This window comes from Rhinopithecus roxellana, chromosome 13 (assembly GCF_007565055.1).
Source record: "Rhinopithecus roxellana isolate Shanxi Qingling chromosome 13, ASM756505v1, whole genome shotgun sequence".
Classification (NCBI taxonomy): Eukaryota; Metazoa; Chordata; class Mammalia; order Primates; family Cercopithecidae; genus Rhinopithecus; species Rhinopithecus roxellana.
This window is the reverse complement of record NC_044561.1, coordinates 130,918,658-130,943,025: the sequence shown is the minus strand read 5'-3', so window position 1 is coordinate 130,943,025 and position 24,368 is coordinate 130,918,658. Positions and strand designations below refer to the sequence as shown.

At 52.1% G+C, this 24,368-nt stretch overlaps 1 protein-coding gene across 2 annotated transcripts; it reads right to left on the bottom strand.

The window, feature by feature from the left end:
* Positions 1-3,263: 3,263 nt before the first annotated feature.
* C13H21orf58 (chromosome 13 C21orf58 homolog) lies at positions 3,264-24,343 on the bottom strand. 2 transcript variants are annotated; one of them, XM_030914298.1, is made up of 9 exons: positions 24,244-24,343; positions 19,126-19,334; positions 18,373-18,433; positions 16,639-16,712; positions 15,874-16,038; positions 11,750-11,861; positions 4,425-4,516; positions 3,933-4,087; positions 3,264-3,649 (listed from the first exon to the last, which is right to left on the bottom strand). In XM_030914298.1, exons 1-8 carry the CDS (start codon positions 24,335-24,337, stop codon positions 3,935-3,937), a joined length of 960 nt encoding a protein of 319 aa, XP_030770158.1. In that variant the 5' UTR covers positions 24,338-24,343; the 3' UTR covers positions 3,264-3,649; positions 3,933-3,934. The 2 variants fall into 2 exon arrangements, with proteins under 2 accessions (XP_030770158.1, XP_010368395.1); XM_010370093.2 differs by lacking the exon at positions 3,264-3,649 and having other exon boundaries at positions 3,903-4,087.
* Positions 24,344-24,368: the final 25 nt, after the last annotated feature.

Sequence of the window (24,368 nt, the reverse complement as noted above, 5' to 3'; positions counted from 1 at the left end):
TGTTGTTGTTGTATTTTTAGTAGAGACAGGGTTTCACCATGTTGGCCAGGATGGTCTTGATCTCCTGACCTCATGATCCACCTGCCTCGGCCTCCCAAAGTGCTGGGATTACAGGCATGAGCCACAGCGCCCAGCCTCCTCTCTTCATCCCCTCTGCTGTAAGGGACTGCTTGTGTCTTCTGCCCTTTTTACTGGTTTTTCTTTTTTTTTTTTGATTTGGAGGTATTATTGGTTGGAAGTATTTATATGTATTATTGAACACAACCCTGGTTTCTTTTGTTTTGTTTTGTTTTTGAGACAGAGTCTCGCTCTGCTGCCCAGGCTGGAGTGCAGTGGCATGATTTCGGCTGACTGCAACTTCTGCCTCCCGGATTCATGCTATTCTCCTGCCTCAGCTTCCCAAGTAGCTGGGACTACAGGTGCCTGCCACCAGGTCTGGCTAATTTTTTTGTATTTTTAGTAGAGACAGGGTTTCACCGTGTTATCTAGGATGGTCTCCATCTCCTGACCTCGTGATCCGCCCACCTTGGCCTCCCAAAGTGCTGGGATTATAGGCGTGAGCCACCGTGCTTGGCCTGTTTTTTTTTTTTTTTTTTTGAGATAGAGTCTTGCTTTGTTGCCCAGGCTGGAGTGCAGCAGTGCAATCTCGGCTCATTGTACCCTCTGCCTCCTGGGCTCAAGCCATTCTCCTGCCTCAGCCTCCCAAGCAGCTGGGACTATAAGTGTGCACCACTACGCCCGGCTAATTTTTGTGTTTTTGTAGAGACAAGGTTTCACTGTGTTGAACAGGCTAGGCTTGAACTCCTGACCTCAAATAATCTGCCCACCTTAGCCTCCCAAAGTGCTGGGATTACAGGTGCGAGCCACCACACCGTGCCCAGCTCGATCATGTATTTTTTTTTTTTTTTTTTTTTTTTGGAGTGATTCGCCTGCCTCAGCCTCCCAGGTAGCTTGTACTACAGGTGTGTGCCACCACGCCTGGCTAATTTTTGTATTTTTTAGTAGAGACAGGGTTTCACTATGTTGGCCAGGCTGGGCTCAAATTCCTGACCTCAAGTGATCGATCCACCTGGGCCTCCCAAAGCGCTGGCATTATAGGTGTGAGCCACCGTGCCTGGCCCCAACCCTTTCTTTCTTTAGGGAATGTGAGCAAATGCCCTACTGACCTAAAGCTGAGGAAGAGCCACCCGTGGCCCAGGCAGCAGTAGCATCACCTCTTACCCGTACAGGGCAGTGTCCTACTCTAGGAACTTGGGATTTGGGTCACCACTGCCCAGCCTGTCCCCAGTCACACTGTCCTGATTCTGGACCCTCTTGCAAGCCACAGGATCATCAGAGCAGGTCCCTCCTCATCCTTCTGCTCCCGGAGTCACCCGGCCCTTCACCTTCTGTGTGTGTTCCAGATTCAGCTCCTTGCAAGCCAGGAAGAATCTGGATCCTTGACTGGAGTTGCATTAAATCTGCAGATCTGCTGGCCCCGTGGGGGCTCTGACCCACGCGTATGTGCTGCCCTGGGTCATTTCAACCTCTCTCAATGAGTGTCACCCACCTTATCAGGTGTACAGGTGTGTACAATGTGCCCTGAACCCCCACCTACCACCACCCCCCCTGCTCTCCTGACCACAGGCAAGGAGGTGTGGCCATGAGAAGCCCCCACTCCTAACTACCAGGTACCAGGCACCCAGACCCCCAAACCCCTGCCAAGCAGCCCAAGTCTACTTTCAGGGCCTGCTCTGAGCTCTTCAGCCCACCCAGGGGGACCAAGGTGGACCAGGGGGGACTGCATATGGGGGTGAGCTCATCCCTGCTCCACCCTCAGGCATGACTCCACCCCTCCTGCAGGCCAGTCAAGGCTAAGCCAGCCCAGCTGTGCCCTAACCGGACACTTGGGATGCCAAAGCCCTTCATCCCCGTGAACCCAGCAAGACCAGGCCATCCAAAGACCACCATTTCCTGTGACATTTTTTCCCTCTGTTGTATGAAAAATTCGATTGAGAAATATTTAATAGAAGGAAAGAGAAATGCCATGCTAGAAAGTCACCGTGAAAAGAGGAAACGGAGTCAGAGCTTTGGTTTGAGCTTTTAACGAGAGCACAGTCTCTGGAATCACCTTCAAGAGGCACGAAAAGATGGTTTTGAGAGAAGTGAGTGTTACTGCCAGCAGCTGCGCTGGTCTCTTTGGTGCTCACACCCGTCCGTCCATGTGGGCACCACGTGGCTCTCCCTGGGGAGCTCTGAGGCCAGGTCAGCCAGAGCAGAGGCCCCTGCAGCTCAGTGGCAACTCTAGCCATCCTGTCTCCTACTTGCAAACTTTCAAGGATGGAAGCACTGGGACAGGGTTCCTCCTTGTGCGGAACTTCAGGAATGAAGGAATCTGTGCTAATGGGGGGTGAATGAAAGCTTATATAAATACTTAAAAATATGTAAATAACATTAAAAGAGCAAAGAAACATAATTGCACCAAATAAAAAAACTAACAAAAACAGTAAAGAAAAGAAATAGTCAAGGTAGCCTATCTACATGGTAAGAAATCCCAGAGCACAGAAGGAAACTGACCTGAGGACAGGAAGCCGCCCCTCCACTGCCCAGCACTCACCTTTGCTTTACAGGAACAAGAGCGGTGCAAACCAGCACGTAGAGATTTCTGCATTTATAGCATTAGCACTCTCCGTTTTTTTTAAACTCAAAAGGGATCACGTGATACACAGCTTGCTTCTTTCACTTTTTTATTTTATTTTTTGAGACAGGGGCTTGCTCTGTGTTCCAGGCTAGAGTGCAGTGGTTCCATCACAGCTCACTGCAGCTTCTAACTCCTGGGCTCAAGCAATCCTCCCGTCTCAGCCCCCAGAACCGCTGAGATCCCAGGTGCATATCACCACACCTGACTAGTTTTTTAAATTTACTTTTTGGGCCGGGCGCGGTGGCTCAAGCCTGTAATCCCAGCACTTTGGGAGGCCGAGACGGGCGGATCACGAGGCCAGGAGATCGAGACCATCCTGGCTAACACGGTGAAACCCCGTCTCTACTAAAAAAATACAAAAAACTAGCCGGGCGAGGTGGCGGGCGCCTGTAGTCCCAGCTACTCGGGAGGCTGAGGCAGGAGAATGGCGTGAACCCGGGAGGCGGAGTTTGCAGTGAGCGGAGATCCGGCCACTGCACTCCAGCCCGGGCGACAGAGCGAGACTCCGTCTCAAAAAAAAAAAAAAAAAAAAAAAAAAAAAAAAAATAAATAAATAAATAAATAAATTTACTTTTTGTAGAGACGGGGTCTTGTTATGTGACCCAGGCTGGTCTCGAATTCCTGAGCTCAAGTGATTCTCCTGCCTCAGCCTCTGAAATGCTGGGACTACAGGCATTGACCCATGCACCGCTACTTCTTTAGTGGGAGTCTGCTCCACAGCTGTGGTAAATGGGTGTCCATAGTTACTAAATTTGACTTTGTGGTATTTTTTCCATCAGGATGTTTACACTTCCATGTGGCTAAAGCTATTGATCTTTCTGATTCTGGCTCCTGAGCTGAGGTTTTCTTAAACTCTTTCCGGATGAAATCTTTATTTCAGGATCATCAGTCTGGTGGTGTCCACGGCCTCAACTTTACCTCCGTGATGGAAGAGGGGGGCCTGAGGCTCCCAGGTGGGCCGGCGCCACCCTACAGGAAAGGAAGGGTCCCTGGGAGGGGCTGCTGCCCTGCACGGGTTCACAGGCCCCTCACTGCAGGGGTCCCAGAGCAAGGGATGCCCCCTGGAATGGCCCTGTGGCCAGAAAGCGAGCCTGCCCAGCTTCCTCAGGAGGGGCCTGCGGTCCACACTCACGTGGCCACTCTAGGGGGCCGCAGGGTCTCTCCCTGCTCCTTTCCATGGACCTGCCACAGCCCACAGCCCTGAGGAAGCCTGGGGGTGGAGGGTGCCCCGGCCAGGGTCTCTGTGACTCACACTCAGGGTAGGCCGGGCGTCCATGGGCTGGGGGCGGGCTGGAGGACGGTGGCGGCCCCAGGTGGCCACGCTGCATGGTGGTGGTGGTGGTGGTGCACGACGGGCAGCCTTGGCCTGGCAGCTCGTGGGACCCCCGGGAGCACACATGGTGGGTCCTGCCACAGACACACCTGCAGCTCAGGATGCAGCCCAGGCTGCTCCCCACCTCCACTCCCGCCCTGTTCCTAACTGGGGCCGGGTTCCATGTGATAGGCAGGATGGAGGGGGTCTAAGCATCCTTCCAGAGGAGGCCCCTCCCCAGTCCCAAATTGTGCAACCCATTCCTCATCTGGCTGGGACTCGATGGGGACGGGGGCTTCACAGCCAGACTGACTGCAGACCTGAGCCAGGAATGCCCTTTCAGAGCTACACAGATGCAGAAATTTCCAGAGGTAAAAACCACTCAGACCCTGTGTTTCCTTGACTTTGGTGTCTGCTAGGGGCTGAGCCTACCTGCAGGGCTGGGGGCAGGGCCTTGAGCATCCAGTTCTGCAGGACCAACTGGTGCACCTGTGCACTCTGCAGCAGCAGCAGCTCCACCATGTCTGCAGGGAGACACGGGGACCCTGAAGAAAGCTTCTGTTTCTCATATTTGTTAAAGTGATAGAGCATGTTATAGGACCAGAGAACACGTGTGTCTACACTGTGCAGGTCCCCAGGGCAGGCTCTGAGTGTGTCTGTACACGGTGCAGCTCCCCGGGGCGTGCCCTGAGTCTGTACACTGTGCATGTCCCCGGGGCAAGCTCTGAGTCTGTCTATACACGGTGCAGGTCCCCGGGGTGTGCCCTGAGTCTGTCTGTACACCGTGCGGGTCCCCAGGGTGTGCCCTGAGTCTGTCTGTACACGGTGCAGCTCCCCGGGGCGTGCCCTGAGTCTGTCTGTACACCGTGTGGGTCCTGGGGCAGGCTCTGAGTCTGTCTGTACATGCTGCGGCTCCCCGGGGCAGGCTCTGAGTGTGTCTGTACACCGTGCGGGTCCCTGGGGCAGGCTCTGAGTCTGTCTGTACACGGTGCAGCTCCCCGGGGTGTACTCTTGAGTTGTGGAACCTCTAGGTCAGAGGGTGTGCATGTTGAAAGGTGTGTGATGGGCCCCACGGCACCTTAGGAGGCTACTCCTATCTGCCTTCCCGCCTCCTCCCCCCAGGCTGCGTGGGGACCCCAGAAAGGCATGTCCATGTCTCAGTGTCCCTCCACCTCAGAGTGTGACCTTATTTGGAAAAAGAGTCTTTGCAGATGTCATTAAGGATCATGAGATGGGCCGGGTGCAGTGACTCACGCCTGTAATCCCAGTACATTGGGAGGCCGAGGTGGGTGGGTCACCTGAGGTCAGGAGTTCGACACCAGCCTAGCCAACATGGCAAAACCCTGTCTCTACTAAAAATACAAAAATTAGCCAGGCACGGTGCCTCACACCTGTAATCCCAGCACTTTGGGAGGTCGAGGCAGGTGGATCACCTGAGGTCAGCAGTTTCAGACCAGCCTGGCCAGCATGGCAAAACCCCATCTCTACTAAAAATACAAAAATTAGCAGGGCGTGGTGGTGGGCATCTGTAATCTTAGCTAGTTGGGAGGCTGAGGCAGGAGAATTGCTTGAACCCGAGCGGCAGAGGCTGCAGTGAACCGAGATCGCACCACTGCACTCCAGCCTGGACAACAGAGCGAGACTCCGCCTCAAAAGAAAAAAAGCGGCCGGGCGCGGTGGCTCACGCCTGTAATCCCAGCACTTTGGGAGGTCAAGGCAGGTGGATCACGAGGTCAGGAGATCAAGACCATCCTGGCTAACACGGTGAAACCCCGTCTCTACTAAAAACACAAAAATTAGCCGGGCGAGGTGGCGGGCGCCTGTAGTCCCAGCTACTCGGGAGGCCGAGGCAGGAGAATGGCAGGAACCTGGGAGGCGGAGCTTGCAGTGAGCTGAGATCGCACCACTGCACTCCAGCCTGGGTGACAGAGCGAGACTCTGTCTCAAAAAAAAAAAAAGAAAAAGAAAAAAGAATAAAGGCCTGGTGCAGTGGCTCAGGCCTATAATCCCAGTCCTTTGGGAGGCCCAGTTGGGTGGACCACCTGTGGTCAGGAGTTCGAGACAAGCAAAACCCTGTCTCTACTAAAAATACAAGAATTAGCCAGGTGTGGTGGCTCAAGCCTGTAATCCCAGCTGCTTGGGAGGCTGAGGCAGAAGAATCGCTTGAACCCGTGAGGCAGAGGTTGCAGTGAGCTAAGATCGCGCCACTGTACTCCAGCCTGGACAACAAGATCGAAACTCCGTCTCCAAAAAAAAAAAAAAAAAAAAAAAACATGAAAACATCTAAGCCAGTTGTAGTGGTGCACGCCTGTAGTCCCAGCTACTCAGGAGGCTGAGGTAGAAGGATCGCTTGAGCCCAGGAGTTCAAGGCTGCAGGGAGCCGTGATCATGCGTGCCCCTGCACTCTATCCTGGGTAACAGCGAAATACTATCTCCCCCAAACATAAATAATAAAACATCTGTTCATCCACAGACAACATGAAGAGACTGAAAAGGCAACCATAAGAAGGATGGAATACTCAAAATACATGTATCAAAAAAGGACTCATTACAGAAATTATAAAGAATCCCTAGAAACCAATAAGGCAGGCAGACAGTCTGAAAGAAAAATGGGCAAATTACTTAAATGGACACGTCACAAAAAAGGATATTCATGTAGCCAATAAGGCCAGGCATGGTGGCTCATGCCTGTGATGCTCGCACTTTGGGATACCGAGATGGGAGAAGTCCTTGAGACCAGCAGCTGACACCAGTCTGGGCAACCTGGCAAGACCTCATCTCTACACAATTTTTTTTTTTTTTTTTTTTTTTTGAGATGGAGTCTTGCTTTGTTGCCCAGGCTGGAGTTGCCAAGTAGCTGGGACCACAGGCACATGCCACCATACCCAATTAATTTTGATATGTTTTATAGAGACGAAGTCTCAATATGTTGCCCAGGCTGGTCTTGAACTCATAGGCTCAAGTGATCCTCCCATATCAGTCTCCCAAAGTGCTGGGATTACAGATATGAGCCACTGTGCTATGCCGTAAATTAACTTTTTTTTTTTTTTTTTTTTTTGAGACGGAGTCTTGCTCTGCCGCCCAGGCTGGAGTGCAGTGGCCGGCTCTCAGCTCACTGCAAGCTCCACCTCCTGGGTTCACGCCATTCTCCTGTCTCAGCCTCCCGAGTAGCTGGGACTACAGGCGCCCGCCTCGTCGCCCGGCTAGTTTTTTGTATTTTTTAGTAGAGACGGGGTTTCACCGTATTAGCCAGGATGGTCTCGATCTCCTGACCTCGTGATCCGCCCGTCTCGGCCTCCCAAAGTGCTGGGATTACAGGCTTGAGCCACCGCGCCCGGCCGTAAATTAACTTTTAAAAAAAGAATCTTGAGTGCTAGGTGCTATAATCCCAGCTACTTGGGAGGTTGAGGTGGGAGATTGCTTGAAGCCAGGGGTTTTGGACCTGCCTAAGTGATATAGCAATGCTGTGACTCAGAAAAAAAGAGACTCATGAGCTGGGAAGATAATCCTGGATCATCTGGGCAAGCCCAGTGCAATCACAGAGTCCTTAGAAAGTGGTGAGAGAAAATGACTGTCAATCTAGATTTGAATATGCAGCAAAACTTGCATTTAAAAGTAAGGGTAGGGCCGGGCACGGTGGCTCACGCCTGTAATCCCAGCACTTTGGGAGGATGAGGTGGGCAGATCACAAGGTCAAGAGATCGAGACCATCCTGGCCAACATGGTGAAACCCATCTCTATTAAAAATACAAAAATTAGGCCGGGCGCGGTGGCTCAAGCCTGTAATCCCAGCACTTTGGGAGGCCGAGACGGGCAGATCACGAGGTCAGGAGATCGAGACCATCCTGGCTAATACGGTGAAACCCCGTCTCTACTAAAAAATACAAAAAACTAGCCGGGCGATGAGGCGGGCGCCTGTAGTCCCAGCTACTCGGGAGGCTGAGACAGGAGAATGGCGTGAACCCGGGAGGCGGAGCTTGCAGTGAGCTGAGATCCGGCCACTGCACTCCAGCCTGGGTGGCAGAGCAAGACTCCGTCTCAAAAAAAAAAAAAAAAAAAAAAAAAAAAAAAAAAATTAAAAAAAAATAAAAAATAATAAAAAAAATAAAAAAATACAAAAATTAGCCAGGCATGGTGGCTCACGCCTGTAGTCCCAGCTACTTGGGAGGCTAAGGCAGGAGAATTGCTTTAGAGGTGGAGGTTACAGTGAGCTAAGATTGCACCACTGCACCCCAGCCTGGTGACACAGCGACACTCCCATGTCAAAAAAATATAAATATTTTACAAATTACTTTAGAACAGTTATTAGGCAAACTCCCTCGGTATTTACTTTCTTGCAAATTTATTTCCATTTATTTATTTATTTATTTATTTATTTATTTATTTATTTATTAGAGACAGGGTTTCACTCTGTTGCCCAGACTGCAGTGCAGTGGCACAATCACAGCTCACTGCAGGCTCCACATCCTGGGTTCAAGCGATCCTTCCACCTCAGCCTCCCAAGTAGCTGAGACTACAGGCATGCACCCGACACTTGGCTAATTTTTGTATTTTTTTTGTAGAGATGGGGTTTCACCATGTTGCCCAGGCTGGTCTGGGACTCCTGAGCTCAAGCAATCCTCCCATCTCGGCCTCCCAAAATACTGGGATTACAGGCATGAGCCACCGCGCCTGGCCTCCCTTTATTTTTTATTTATTTATTTATTTATCTTTTGAGACAGAGTCTTGGTCTGTCACCCAGGCTGGAGTGCAGTGGCTTGATCTCAGCTCACTGCAACCTCTGCCTCCCGGGCTCAAGCAATTCTCCTGCCTCAGCCTCCCAAGTAACTGGGATTACAGGCAGCTACCACCACACCCGGCTAATTTTTGTATTTTTAGTAGAGATGGGGTTTCACCATGTTGGCCATGCTGGTCTTGAACTCCATGGCTCACGCCTGTAATTCTAGCACTTTGGGAGGCTGAGATGGGTGGATCACCTGAGGTCAGGAGTTTGAGACCAGCCTGGCCAAAATGGCGAAATCTCATCTCTACTAAAAATGCAAAAATTAACCGGGGGCTGGGCGTGGTGGCTCATGCCTGTAATCCCAGTACTTTGGGAGGCCGAGGCAGGCGAATCACCTGAGGTGAGGAATTTGATACTAGCCTGATCAACATGGTGACACCCCGTCTCTACTAAAAACTACAAAAATTTGCTGGGCGTGGTGGCAGGCAGCTGTAATCCCAGCTACTTGGGAGGCTGAGGCACGAGAATTGCTTGAACCCAGGAGGCGGGACTTGCAGTGAGCCGAGATGGTGCCACTGCACTCCAGCCTGGGTGACAGAGCAAGACTCCCTCTCAAAAAAAAAAAAAAAAAAATTAGCCGGGCATGGTGGTGGGCACCTGTAATCCTAGCTACTCAGGAGGCTGAGGCAGGAGAATCGCTTGAACGTGGTGGGCAGAGGTTGAAGTGAGCCGAGATTGCGCCACCTCACTCCAGCCTGGGCAAAAGAACAAGGCTCTGGGCCGGGCGCAGTGGCTTACGCCTGTAATCCCAGCACTTTGGGAGGCCGAGACGGGTGGATCACGAAGTCAGGAGATCGAGACCATCCAGGCCAACATGGTGAAACCCCGTCTCTACTAAAAATTAGCCGGGCGTAGTGGCGGGCGCCTGTAGTCCCAGCTACTTGGGAGGCTGAGGCAGAAGAATGGCGAGAACCCAGGAGGCGGAGCTTGCAGTGAGCAGAGATCGTGCCATTGCACTCCAGCCTGGGTGACTGAGCAAGACTCTGTCAAAAAAAATAAATAAATAAGACTCTGTCTCAAAAAAAAAATTACTCGGTTTCAGATATTCTAAGCAACAGAAAATGGACTAAAACATGGACTAAGACATCCAGCAACAGGTGAATGGATAACAAACTGATGTTTTCACACAATGCAATACTACTCAGCAATTAGAAGGAACCATGTATTGATACACCCAATGATAGTGATGAATCTTAAAACAGTTACGCCGAGAGAAGCCATACAAAAAAGAGTACATACTGTGTAGACCGTTTCTATAAATATCTAGAAAATGCAGGCTGGCCGCGATGACTCACACCTGTAATCCCAGCACTTTGGGAGGCCGAAGTGGGTGGATCACAAGATCAGGAGTTCAAGACCAGCCCGGCCAAGATGGTGAAACCCCATCTCTACTAAAAATACAAAAAATTAGCCAGGTGTGGTGGCACGCGCCTGTAATCCCAGCTACTCCGGAGGCTGAGGCAGAGAACTGCTTAAACCTGGAGGGATGGAGGTTGCAGTGAGCCGGGATCGCAACACTGCACTCCAGCCTGGGCGACAGAGCGAGACTCTGTTTCAAAAAAAAAAAAAAAAAAATCTAGAAAATGCAAACTACTACATAGTGACAGAAAGCTGCTCAGCAGTTGCGTGGGGGTGTAGGAGGAGGGATTAAAAAGAAACACAAGGACACTTTGGAGGTGATGGATATGCCCAGTCTTGATTGTAGTGATGGTTTCATGGATATAAGCGTATGTTAAAACTTATCAAGCTGGGCACGGTGGCTCAAACCTGTGATCCCAGCTCTTTGGGAGGCCAAGGCCAGTGGACTGCCTGAGGTCAGGAGTTCGAAACCAGCCTGGCCAACATAGTGAAAGCCTGTCTCTACTAAAAATACACAAAAATAGCTGGGCATGGTGGTGGGCGCCTGTAATCCCAGCTACTCGAGAGGCTGAGGCAGGATAATTGCTTGAACCCAGGAGGTAGAGGTTGCAGTGAGCCAAGATTGTGCCACTGCACTCCAACCTGGGCAACAAGAGTGAGACTCTGTCTCAGAACAAAGAAACAAAAACAAAACTTGTGAAACTGGGCTGGGTGCAGTGGCAAACGCCTGCAATCCCAGCACTTGGAGAGGCTGAGGTGGGCAGATCACCTGAGGCTGGGAATTCGAGACCAGCCTGGCCAAAATGGCGAAACCCATCTCTACTGAAAATACAAAAATTAGCAAAGCATGGTGGTGCATGCCTGCAGTTCCAGCCACTTGGGAGGCTGAGGCAGGAGAAATCACTTGAACCAGGGAGGCAGAGGTTGCGGTGAGCTGAGATCATGCCATTGTACTCCAGCCTGGGCAACAAAGTGAGACTCTCTCTCTAAATAAATAAAATAAATAAATAAATAATAAAATCAAGTATTTAAAATTATTATTATTTTTGAGACGGAGTCTCACTCTGTCGCCCAGGCTGGAGTGAAGTGGCGTGCTCTTGGCTCACTGCAACCTCTGCCTCCCGGGTTCAAGCAGTTTCTCCTGCCTCAGCCTCCCGAGTAGCTGGGAACACAGGCACCATCACCACGGTCAGCTGATTTTTGTATTTTTAGTAGAGATGGGGTTTCACCATGTGGGCCAGGCTGGTCTTGAACTCCTTACCTCAGGTAATCCACCCGCCTCAGCCTCCCAGTGTTGGGATTACAGGCATGAGCCACCGAGCCCGGCCCTAAAAGTTATTTTAAAAGAAGCATCTTAATAATGGTTTTTGAATGGATGATAATTGGATGAGTTGGAATTGGAGCCCAATTATTTTACCTCCTACTTCAGTAATCTTTCTTATACCTCTTGTTTCCTTCCCTATGAGATATCATTTATATAAGGATTTCTTAAAGTTAAAATTATTTTCATGTTGAGCAGCCAAAAGCTGACCCTAAGTGACTGTCCTGCTTCCAGAAACATTTTCCCTTTCAGTAATTTCCTCAACCCACAACAACATGAATATGGAACACTTACCTTCCTTAACACTTCCTGACCGTTGAGTAGGGAAGGCCTGGGGAGGAGGAATCTGTGCTATGAGTGGCTGCTGAGGGAGCTGCTGAATGATGGTGGCAGGAGGCTGGGGGACCTAGGAACAGCCAGGTGATTAGCTATCTGCATGTGTCCTTGAAGAAAGTGTCTCCAGTATCTACCACCCAACCATCCACCCATCCATCCAACCAGCCACCCAACCATTCATCCACCCACCCATCCGTCCAACCAACGATCCACCCACCCATCCAACCAACCAACGATCCACCCATCCATCCACCCACCCATCCATCCACCCAACCAACCATCCACCCACCCATCCACCCACCCAACCAACCATCCACCCACCCATCCACCCACCCAACCAACCAACCATCCACCCACCCATCCACCCACCCATCCATCTACCCACCCATCCATCCAACCAGCCAACCAACCAACCAATCATCCACCCACCCATCCATCCAACCAACGATCCACCCACCCATTCAACCAACCAACCATCCACCCACCCATCCAACCAACCATGCACCCACCTATCCACCCATCCATCTACCCACCCATCCATCCACCCACCCATTCATCCAACCAGCCAACCATCTACCTACACATCCATTCACCTATCCAAGGAGACCTTTAAATGATTAACCCCAGACATTGAATAGATGGTTGAATGGAAAGGTACTTCAGTCTACATATCACTTAGGTTGTAGTATTTTTAATGTTTCCCATGTTTTCTGTTTTTAGCAGGGTGGGCTGAAGCCTGGTTCCACTAATTCTGCTTTAATAGGAGCATCCAACACTTGGTATGGTTTCTTTCCTTTTCTTTTCTTTTTTTTTTTTTTTTGAGACAAAGTCTTGCTCTTGTCACCCAGGCTGGAGTGCAATGGCGCAATCTCAGCTCACTGCAACCTCCGTCTCCCAGGTTCAAGCAATTCTCCTGCCTCAGCCTCCCGAGTAGCTGAGATTACAGGTGCCTGCCCCCACACCTGGCTAATTTTTGTATTTTTAGTAGAGATGGGGTTTCACCGTGTTGGCCAGGCTGGTCTTGAACTCCTGACCTCAGGAGATCCACCCGCCTTGGCCTCCCAAAGTGCTGGGATTACAGGCATGAGCCACCGCGCCCGGCCTGGTCAGTCTTTTTCATTGTAGCCACTTTAATAGGGATACAGTGGTGGCTCACTGTGGCTTTAATTTGCATTTTCCTAATGATGGATGGTGTTGAGCATCTGGGGCAGACCGGTGTGTAGGATGGCTGCATCCCAACAGGCGTTCTCAATTCCATCCCAGTGACCTCTCTATCTCAGCCCCCATGACAACTTGGTTAATTACTGTACTCCATCATATACTGTAGTACATATATAGAACACGTCATGAAAATAAACTTTGGTTGTCTCCTCTGAGTAAAAATAAATTACAGCCGAATATTCGAGTATGAAAGGCCTTCTGTTTTATCCTCTTCTAGCTGTGCGAGGCTGCCTGGCCTCATCCCTTCTTCCTCGGTTCAAAGAAAGGATGGCAGAGACCAGGAGTTGGCAAACTTTTACCAAGGGCTAGATCGTAAATGGATTCCAAAGCAGGACACACCGTCAGCTACAGCTCTTGAGTTGGCCATTGCAGCGTGAAAGCAGCTATGGACAATGTGGAAACAAATGGGTCTGGCCCAATAAAACTTTATTTATGAACACTAAAATTGGCATTTCGTATAATTCTCATATGTTACAAAATATTATTATTTTATTGGCTTTTCCCCAAACATTTAAAAATGTAAAACCATTCTCAGCTTGCAGGTTGCATGAGAACAGGAGGCAGGCCAGCTCTGGTCTGAAGCTGTGGTTTGCCAACCCCTGCCACAGACCCATGAGGCTTTCTTAGAGCCGCTGTGCCCATCCTGGCTGATGGGACCTTCTGCCTCAGGGGCTCTGGGTCCAGCTGCCAGGAAGCTCATCTTGGTGACCCACAGCCCCTGCTTACCTGCCTGGTGTCACTGGGGCTGAGAGTGAAACCTGCAGCATAACTGGCCCTGATAGATACACAATAAGTGTAGATGTGTTTGGGATGAGGAAGATGGGGGGTCCACAGCAACGACCCCCCGTACTCCCTTCTGTCCTAGGAGGAGGTTCCTGGTGCTGGAAGACAGGAAGGCACAGGCTGGGAATATCCAGAACCTGGTGAAGGCCACCCATCTGCAGAGGACGGTCTGGGGCAGGTCCTTTGGAGGCTCCCCTTCCCTCTGTTCCCTCCGCCATGTGCTGCTGCCAGGGTCCCCTCCCAAAGGGCAAAAGCCTTCCAGGTCATAGACTCTGCTGCCCTGTCTAGAAATCCCACCTCAGCCTCTTCTTCTCTCCTACCCTCCCTGCACCCCAGTCACACGAAACCCACCAAAGCCTTGACCTCCAGCCCCCCAGCTTCCATCCCGCCTCTGGGTGCCTGGTTTCCCTCTGACCCATTTTTTGCTTCAGAAAGTCAGAGTTGTTTTTTGCTGCTTGTCACCCAGAAGGCTGAACAGCTGTAGGAAGCTCTCAGAAGTGGAACACTATTTACCTTTAACATTCTGCTCTTGACATTGGGGCCCTAGGCATCTCCTGGGCATGATCAAGTTTTTTTTTTTTTTTTTTTTTTTTTTTGAGGCGGAGTCTCGCTCTGTCGCCCGGACTGGAGTGCAGTGGCCAGATCTCAGCTCACTGCAAGCTCCGCCTCCCGAGTTTACGCCATTCTCCTGCCTCAGCCTCCCGAGTAGCTGGGACTACAGGCGCCCGCCACCTCGCCCGGCTAGTTTTTGTATTTTTAGTAGAGACGGGGTTTCACCGTGTTAGCCAGGATGGTCTCGATCTCCTGACCTGGTGATCCGCCCGTCTCGGCCTCCCAAAGTGCTGGGATTACAGGCTTGAGCCACCGCGCCCGGCCTTTTTTTTTTTTTTTTGAGATGGAGTCTTGTAATCTCTTTCTGGGCTCAAGTGATTCTCCTGCCTCAGCCTCCTGAGTAGCTGGGACTACAGGCATACACCACTACGCCCGGCTAATTTTTGTATTTTTAGTAGAGACAAGATTTCACCAAGTTGCCCAGGCTGGTCTCAAACTCCTGACTTCAGGTGATCCACCTGCCTCGGGATCCCAAAGTGCTGGGATCCATCACACCCAGCCAGTGATAAAGTTTAGAGGAGTTGACCAACTTCCCCAAATTCAAGGCCCTCTGCCTGCTGATCTCTCCTGATACTTCTACCCCTAATGCAACATTTAAGGCCAGGGCTGGGGTTTGGGAGACAGAGCTGGGCCCCAGTCTCCCTCTGTGATCAGGGGTAAGCAGTCCGGGGAGGCCCGAACAGTGTCCAGGCAGGAGAAACGCAAGAGTGGCTGGCCCCCTTCAAGGGTGGGCCTTGGGAGGATGGGGGTGACAAGGCAACCTCACTGCAGGCACAGTGCCTCCCACCTTCTGTAAAATCTTTTTTTTTTTTTTTTTTTTTGAGACGGAGTCTCACTCTGCTGCCCAGGCTGGAGTGCTGTGGCTGGATCTCAGCTCACTGCAAGCTCCACCTCCCGGGTACACGCCATTCTCCTGCCTCAGCCTCCCGAGTAGCTGGGACTACAGGCGACTGCCACCTCGCCTGGCTAATTTTTTGTATTTTTAGTAGAGACGGGGTTTCACCGTGTTAGCCAGGATGGTCTTGATCTCCTGACCTTGTGATCTGCCTGTCTCGGCCTTCCAAAGTGCTGGGATTACAGGCTTGAGCCACCGCGCCTGGCCTTTTTTTTTTTTTTTTTTTTGAGACGGAGTGTCACTCTGTCGCCCAGGCTGGAGTGCAGTAGCGCGATCTCGGTTCACTGCAAGCTCCACCTCCCGGGCCCACGCCATTCTCCTGTCTCAGCCTCCCGAGTAGCTGGGACTACAGGCGCCCGCCACCTCGCCTGGCTAATTTTTTGTATTTTTAGTAGAGACAGGGTTTCACTGTGTTAGCCAGGATGGTCTTGATCTCCTGACCTCGTGATCTGCCTACCTCGGCCTCCCAAAGTGTTGGGATTATAGATGTGAGCCACCATGCCCAGCCATAAAATCTTAATTCTGTACCTGCCTCCTCCTCTCAGATGTGCTCCTGCCTTCGCTCTCTTACCGTAGGCAGGATGATCCTTGGCGGGTCTGGGGCCAGCGGGGATGGAGAAGCAGCGGGTAGGATGCCCGTGGGGGGCAGCTCAGGGGGCAGGGCTGATCCGAGGGCTCCTCTGGTTGCCCTGTTCCAGGCCTGGGCCCGAGAGAGCTCATCCAGGAGGTGTTGTTCCTGCAAGGACAATGCAGAGCTGCTGCACATCGGGGAGGGGGAACCCCAACTCTGCAGAGGCACCCCCAGCCTCAGGCTCAGGCCAGCCTGGGCCAGGTACAGGCCCCTCTCTGGGCAGAATGGCCATGGCTGGAAGACCCTTCGAGGGGTGTGCGCACAAGGGTGGCCTCCTTCTGAAATTTACCCAAGTGTGTCAGCTAGTTTCCAGTTGTTTTCTTTTCCCAGCCAACAGGATCTGTTCTCTCTTTCAAGCCAGTTCCAGGCCTACTTCGCTGCAAAGATCTCCCCCTAGAAAAGCGGCCCCACCTCCCCGGCGTCTCTGCCACTCGGATGCATCTTTGGTGAGTGCTGTGGGAGCAAACCTCCGGGCATCCCAGAATTCCAGGTCCTCCTGGAATTGGGCCCCTACTCAACATTTCCTGCCCTGATGGAAACCTGCTCCCAGGCAGGTCTCTAAGCTAACAGTGCCCTCGCTGGGGCCTGGCCCTGAGAGTCCGGAAAGGTCTTCCCCAATACCCTCCCACCCGGTGCTGTAAGGCTGAGCAGCCGTCTCTGCTATGGTGAGCTCAGCCAGGTTCGCTCAGAGGGTTCAGGGCCTACCCGGAGTCTCTGCAGAAGGTCTCTCCTTCTCTTCAGAGCAGTCTGCAGGGCGTCGTCCGGCCGGTCCTCATTTCCTGGAGGGAAGCACCTGCTTGCTCACCAAGGAATGTGTAGAGGCTGTTGCTACAAGCACTGGGACCGGATGCACTGCACCCATGTCGGAAGGCCCTGCCTCACCCACACTCCCAGGATGGGTGTGGCCTGGGAAGCTCCTGGGCTTAGTTCATCCCAGAGAAAGAGGGACCAGTGCTGGGTAAGGAGGGCAAGGGGCAGCATCAGGGGAGGGGTAATCCAGGGAACTCAGTGTTGGAGTCTGGCCAAGGTCATCTCATTCCTGGAAGGGAGGCTGAAGTCACACGACCAGGTTCCTCCTGAGTGCATTTCATACAGAATCTCTTAGGCTCCAGGAGGCCAAGGCCTCTACGGGGCTGGTTGCAGCCTGATCTTGGCCACCTGGAGCCACCCTCTGGCCCCAAGTGGTCTAGAGTCTGGTCTGACCCCCAAGCATCTGCACATCCCTCAAGCCTGCCCCCCAGTCCGGGCGTGGTAGCTCATGCCTGTAATCTCAACAGCGGGAGGTTGCACTGGGAGGATTGCTTGATCCTAGGAGGTCAAGGGTGCAGTGAATTGTGATCAGGCCACTGCACTCCAGCCTGGGCGACAGAGTGAGACCAACCCTGTCTCAGGAAAAAAAAAAAAAAAAAATCTGGCCAGGCGCAGTGAGTCACACCTGTAATCTCAGCACTTTAGGAGGCTGAGGTGGGTAGATTACTTCAGGCCGGGAGTTCGAGGCCAGCCTGGCCAACATGGCAAAACCCCCCTGTCTCTACCAAAAATACAAAAGTTGGCCAGGCGTGGTGGAGTGCACCTGTAATCCCAGCTACTCGGGAGGCTGAGGCATGAGAATTGTTTGAACCTCAGAGGTGGAGGTTGCAGTGACCTGAGATTGCACCACTGCACTCCAGCCTGGGTGACAGACCGAGACTCCTTCTCAAAAAAAAGAAAGAAAAAATGAAGTCTACACTCCTTGGTGAAGGGTCTGCACTTAAGAGAAGGCTCCAGAAGGTGGGGGGCAGGGTTCTGACCTCCTTTCCCTTAGGCACAGGGGTCCTGCCCCTCACCCAGCATCACACTGGAGTGGAGCCATTGGGAACCCCAGCCAGTCCTTGGGGGTCCCCAAACTCTCTGCCCCGGGCACTGGAAGCCATTCTGTTCCCTCACACTGGCTCTGCAGTCAGGGGACCTGGTTCGGGATTTTCTCTATTTGAGACTGGGCTCTACCCTTGGCAGCTGAGCCCCCACAGCTCACAGGTTGCCCCGCGTTCCAAAGAACAGGAAATGCTTCTCCGGCCTCCTTAGCTCCTCCCCGGACGTCTCCGGGTAACAGTGAGGACAGCAGCTCCTCCCCAACCAATGGGCAAGCTCAGGCTCTGGAACCAGAGCAACTGGGTCTGATCTGGGTGTGACCACTGCCAGGGTGAGCAACCTCTTTCTGCCTCCATTTTCTCATCTGCAAAATGGGAACAATGAAGGTGCACCCTTTTGGGGTTTGCAGACTAAAAGTGATAAGGGATGGGGGTGTCTTCAACTCTGAATGTAAAGGAAACGTGTTGAGGACAGTCTTGCCGGTACCAGGAGTGGGGGTGATTCCCAGAGTTGCTGTCCCTACCTCCCCCTGGCGCGGCTACACTTGTGTCTGTCTGTGCTGGTTCCAAGCAGCCCAGGGGCTCTCACCTGGCTCGAGGTGGAGGCCCTCAGGTACCCCTTCCATGTTCTGCCGTTCTTGCTCCAGCTTCTGTGAGGAAAAGAGACCGTGACGGAGACACCGGCTCCAGGCAAAGGCCGTGTGTGCTCCAGGAATGACTAAGAGGCTTTCCGAGTGATAAGAACGGTACGTCAGGAATAACCCAGCTCCTCCAGGGCCAACAGGTGGGAGACGAACCCCTCCAAGGATCTTCATGAGCTGCCTTTGTCAGCCTGACCTCTAGCGAATTCATGTGTTCCACCTGCAAGCCTAGGGGCGGATGCTCTGAGTGGCCCCTTCAGGCAGATTTCTGAAGTGCAACCCTGGGAGAGACCGCACTGGTGAGGCCTCAGGCTTCCCCGTCAGTGCATGCCTGGATCATCCCCTACCTGAACCCTGAGCTGAGCAGTTACCTACTGGGTGTGTCCAAGGGTGAGTCTCTCTCATGGCGGCCTGTGGGCCAGGATGCAGGGCTGGCAAAAGGCAGGCAGCAGATCCCTCGGATAGCAGGAGAGGGAACAATGCAGGCAGGGGGTGCAGAGGAGCCCTCAGGCACCGAGGCCCCCCAGACCAGACCCTCAAGAGAATGTTAAATGAGTCTGAGGATGGGTCCACTGGGCTGCCAGCCCCAGGCCCGGCCCTTGGGGCCCTGCATTCTGCACCTGCAGGGCTGTCTCGAAGAGTCCCTCCAATGCCACAGCCTGGGAGTGGTTAAAAAAGGAGCATCCCGGGCTCTGCCTCACCTGTCCCAAGAGCTTCAGCGTCAGTCGGGTCACTTGCTCTGCTGCTGATGAGTCCAGCATGGTGGGAGCTGCAGGAGACGACCGTAGGGGCAGGGGAGGCCGCAGCCCACCTCCCTCCCTGGTTCTGTTACTCGAAGGAAAGAACTGCTTAGCAGGAGCCCAAGCACCAGTGTCACCCGCAGGGCTGGCCTTACCTCCTGGAGACCAGCCTGAGGTAAGAGAAGAGCCCTGTGGGAAGACAGCCACACCCTCCCTGGACTGCAGTGCCCCACAAGCCAGCGCTGGGTGCCGCATGACTGTTGCCAGGCTGCCGGACACAGGGAGGCCCCAGGTTGCCAGGTTTCCACTGTGCGTCCTCAGGCTACCTGTAAACATTCATCCCCAGGTGTGGCCAGCTGGGCTTCATGAGAAGACAAAAAAAGTCAGCAGTAGCTGAGGCAGAGGGGCAGAGCCCTCAGACCTGGGGGAAGGGGACAGTCGTGACCCCTGTGCACCACCAGCCTCAGGACCCAGTCCAGAAGAACCTGTGTGTTAGGGGAGGGTGCCCCACCCCTGTGTACTGCCTCCAGGGTGTTAACGGCACCTCCCCTCCTAGAGACCCTCAGAGCAAGCAAGGAAGACAGGGTGGGGAGACTGCCTACCAAGGAGTTCAGGAAATTCCAGGCAGCAGAAGGGGTGGGACAGAGGAGGGGTTGTGACTTGCAGAAGGGCAGGGCTTCAGCAGAACCAGTGGGGGTGCTCAGGGGATGCGTCCCACCTTGGAGCTGGGAGCAACCCGGCAGGGAGCCAAGAATGCAGGAAGCTTCGCAGAGGGCGACGCAAAACAGGAGCGTGGTCTGCACTTGGTGGGGCATTAAAGTCCACACTGACGAGTTAGTCAATCCCACTAGCAGGCAGACTGACATCTGGGGGATGTCAGCAGCAGGGGCCCAGACCTGCAGACCTGAGGGGCGGAGGTTAGCACTTTGCTCAATGTAGCTAACCCAGGAACTTGTCTCAGTGGCCAAAATTGCTCTCTTGCCCTCAATTCTGTAAATGGCCCATGTGTGCCTGTCCTGTCTTTCAATCCATATCCATGTGGGGAGCCTGGAACTGGACCAGTGAGTGATAGGGTGAAGGCTGGCCAGCCCGTAGGAGGTCAGGCTCACAGAGGCAGCTCATGGAGATCCTCGGAAGGGCGCACCTCACACCTGCTGGCCCTGGAGGGGCTGGGTTACTCCTGATGTAGAGTTCAACTCACCTTACCCTGGAGGCCATCCAACTAGAAATGAAGTCAGCATGAAACCAGGCCTTACCCTCCCTCCAGATCTGTGGAGGTTGTGGGCTGGGGTCACATGACCTGCCTGGTGCCACACATTCCCAGATGGCAGTCAGCAGTCCTCACTGGTGCTGCTGGACATGAGCAGACTCTGGCCCCATGTTTAAGATCCCAGTGCCATTGGGCGTTGGCTCATGCCTGCAATCTCAGTGCTTTGGGAGGCCAAGGCAGAAGGATCACTTGAGCCCACAAGTTGGAGATCAGCCTGCACAATGTAGCAAGACTCCATCTCTGTAAAAAATAATAAAAAAGGGCCCGGTGCGGTGGCTCACGCCTGTAATCCCAGCACTTAGGGAGGCTGAGGCAGGCGGATCACAAAGTCGGGAGTTTGAGACAACCTGGCCAACACGGTGAAACTCCGTCTCTACTAAAAATACAAAAAATCAGCCAGGTGTCGTGGTAGGAGCCTGTAATCCCAGCTACTCGGGAGGCTGAGGCAGGAGAATTGCTTGAAATTGGAAGGCGGAGGTTGCAGTGAGCCAAGATTGCGCCACTGCACTCCAGCCTGGGCAACAAGAGCAAAAACTCCGTCTAGAAAAAAAAAAAATAAAATAAATATATACAAACAAACAAATAAATAAAAGAACCCAGCTCTTGTCCACAGTCATTAACAGTGACAGTCTTGGGAGACATTTAAACAGTTCTGAGTGTGCACAGAACAAAAACCAGGTTAATTTAGTTAAGCAACTGTATAGAACACCCTTGATATAAGTGACCTCATCTGAGAAAAGGACTCCATCTTATAATTTTTTTTTTGAGATGGAGTTTCACTCGTTGCCCAGGCTGGAGTGCAGTGGTGGTGCCATCTCAGCTCACTGCAACCTCCGCCTCCCGGGTTCAAGTGATTCTCCTGCCTCAGTCTCCTGAGTAGCTGGGACTACAGGCGCACACCACCACCCCTGGTTAATCTTTGTATTTTTGGTAGAGACGGGGTTTCACCGTGTTGGCCAGGTTGGTCTCAAACTCCTGACCTCAAGTGATCTGCCGTCTTGGCCTCCCAAAGTGCTAGGATTACAGGTGTGAGCCATAGCACCTGGCCCCTGATAGCTTTTAAAAGATAGGGCCAGGCATAGTGGGTGGCTCACACCTGTAATCCCAGCACTTCGGGAGCTGAGGTGGGTGGATCACTTGAGGTGAGGATTTGGAGACCAGCCTGGCCAACATGGTGAAACCTTGTCTCTACCAAAAATACAAAAATTAGCTGGGTGTGGTGGCACACCTCTGTAGTCCCAGGTACTTGGGAGGCTGAGGCAGCAGAATTGCTTGAACCCGGGAGGCGGGGGTTGCAGTGAGCCAACATGGCACTACCATGGCACTCCAGTCTGGGCAAGAAGAGTGAAACTTCACCTCCAAAAAAAAAAAAAAGGGTATCAGGCCAACAGGGACCAGACATGTCCTCATCAGTGGATACTGCACCCACCCAGATAAGGACATAAACAAGAACACTCTTACTATCAGTCCTCACCAGAGTACTCTATGGCCATGAAAAGAGCAGAACGCCACCAGGTCAAAGCAGCCGTTTTACAGTCTTGCTGTCACTTGTGAGAAGCCCTCCACATCTGCTGCTGAAGGCTCTGCCCACATCAGAGATGCTTCCTTGCCAGACAGATTCTCCTTTTTGTTGAACTGGTTAACTTTTTTTCCTCTCCTCTTTCTCTTGATGTGAAATGTTACTTTGTTTGATGTGGAATGTTTATAACATTTATATATCGATCAAGTATACTATTATGTATGGTTTGCAATACTGACTGACTTGAGGAGAGACTTGAGCCTGTGTGCCCACAGCTGTGACTGCCAAGTGAATGGGAAGCACTAAGAATTGCCTCCTCGGGATCTCTAGTAGTAAACATAACACGCTCCAGAGGGCATGGATTTGTCAGTTTGTTTGTTTATTTATTTATTTATTTATTTATTTTTTGAGACGGAGTCTTGCGCTGTCGCCCACGCTGTAATGCAGTGGCCGGATCTCAGCTCACTGCAAGCTCCGCCTCCCAGGTTTACGCCATTCTCCTGTCTCAGCCTCCGGGTAGCTGGGACTAGAAGCGCCTGCCACTGCGCCCGGCTAGTTTTTTGTATTTTTTTAGTAGAGACGGGGTTTCACCGTGTTAGCCAGGATGGTCTCAATCTCCTGACCTCACGATCCGCCCGTCTTGGCCTCCCAAAGTGCTGGGATTACAGGCTTGAGCCACCGTGCCCGGCCCTATTTATTTTTTAATAGTTTAAAGAACAGTTCTACATTTGTAGTAATTGAGAAGATAGTACATGGAGATCCCACATATCACGTGTGGTTTCCCCTCTTATTAACATCTTACCTTAGTGTGCTACATTTGTTATATTTTTTTGAGACAGAGTCTCGCTGCCACTCCCAGGCTAGAGTGCAATGGTGCGATCTTGGCTCACTGCAACCTTCACTTCCCAGTTTCAAACAATTCTTCTGCCTCAGCCTCGTGAGTAGCTGGGACTACAGGCACGTGCCACTGTGCTCAGCTAATTTTTGGGCCAAAGCCAGTGCACCCGGCCCATTTGTTATAATTATTGAGACACAATTAACTAAAGTCCACACTTCGACAATTTCCTTAGGTTTGCCTCATGTCCCTAATGTGGTATCCATTAGAACACCCCATTATATTGAGTTATGTGTCTTTAGGCTCCTTCTCAGACTTTCCTCGTTTTTGATGACCTTGTCAGTTTCGAAGAGTACTGGGCAGATGTTCTGAAGAATGTCCTTCAATTAAAATGTGTCTGTTTTCTCCTGGTTAGACTGGGACTATGGGTTATAGAAAGGAAGCATCTAGGGTTGAAGTGCCACTGTCACCCCATCACATCAGGGACACACATTGTGTCCCTGTAACTGTGAGGCTGACCTGGGTCACTTGGCTGAGGTGGAATCTGTCAGTTTTCTCCACAATAAAGTGGTTCTTTCCCTCCTTTTCTTCATTGCACTCTTTGGGAGGAAGTAGCTATGTGTGGTCTACACTTAAGGAGCGGGGAGTTACATTCCCCTCCTTGAGGCTGAGTATCTACAAAATTTATTTGGGCAGCTTTTTTTTTTTTTTTGAGTCGGGGTCTCAGTCTGCCACCAGGCTGGAGTGCAGTGGTTGCCTGGCCTTGACAGCTTTTTAACAGTTTAAAATGAATTGAGGCTGGGCGAGGTTGCTCACACCTGTAACTGCAGCACTTTGGGAGGCTGAGATGGGTGGATCACTTGAGCCTAGGAGTTCGAGACCAGCCTGGGCAACAAGCGAGACCGGGTATCTACTAAAAATACAAGAATTAGCCGGACATGGTGGTGTGTGCCTCTAATTCCAGCTACTCAGGAGGCTGACATGGAGAATCACCTGAGCCCAGGGAGGCTGAGGCTGCAATGAGCCGTGGTCTCACCACTGCACTCTAGCCTGTGCAACAGACTGAGACCCTGCCTATAAAAAAAAAAGAAAAAGAAAAAAAGAAAAAAGAACTGAAATAAGACCCAAGTCCAACATTTGCAGAACCTCTCCAGAATGTGCACAGAAATGACTCTGGGGTTCTGAGGAACAGTCTAGGCAAACCTGGGCACATCCCCTCAGTCCCACAGTTGTAAATGTATTGTAACACGTAACAGTTGTGAGATTCAGGCACAGTCTGGGTCTCTGTTCCTGGAAAGTGTGATCCTGTGGGCACAGCCCCTGCTCGCTTGGCTGTGTTGCCTGCCTGGCCCCTGCTCTAATGAGCCCACTGCTCAGAGTTTGCTCAAACCGGAGTTTGCTCAAACCACCCAACTCCGAGTCTGGGAACCAGGAGATGGCTGGATACCCGCTCACCACACAGAAGACTGGCCTGAGTCACGAGAAGTTTCTGACGGTCGAGCTTCCAGGGCTTCCTGAGCGAGGCTGCAGTGAGCCGAGACTGCACCATTGCACTCTAGCCTGGGCGTCGTAGCGAGACT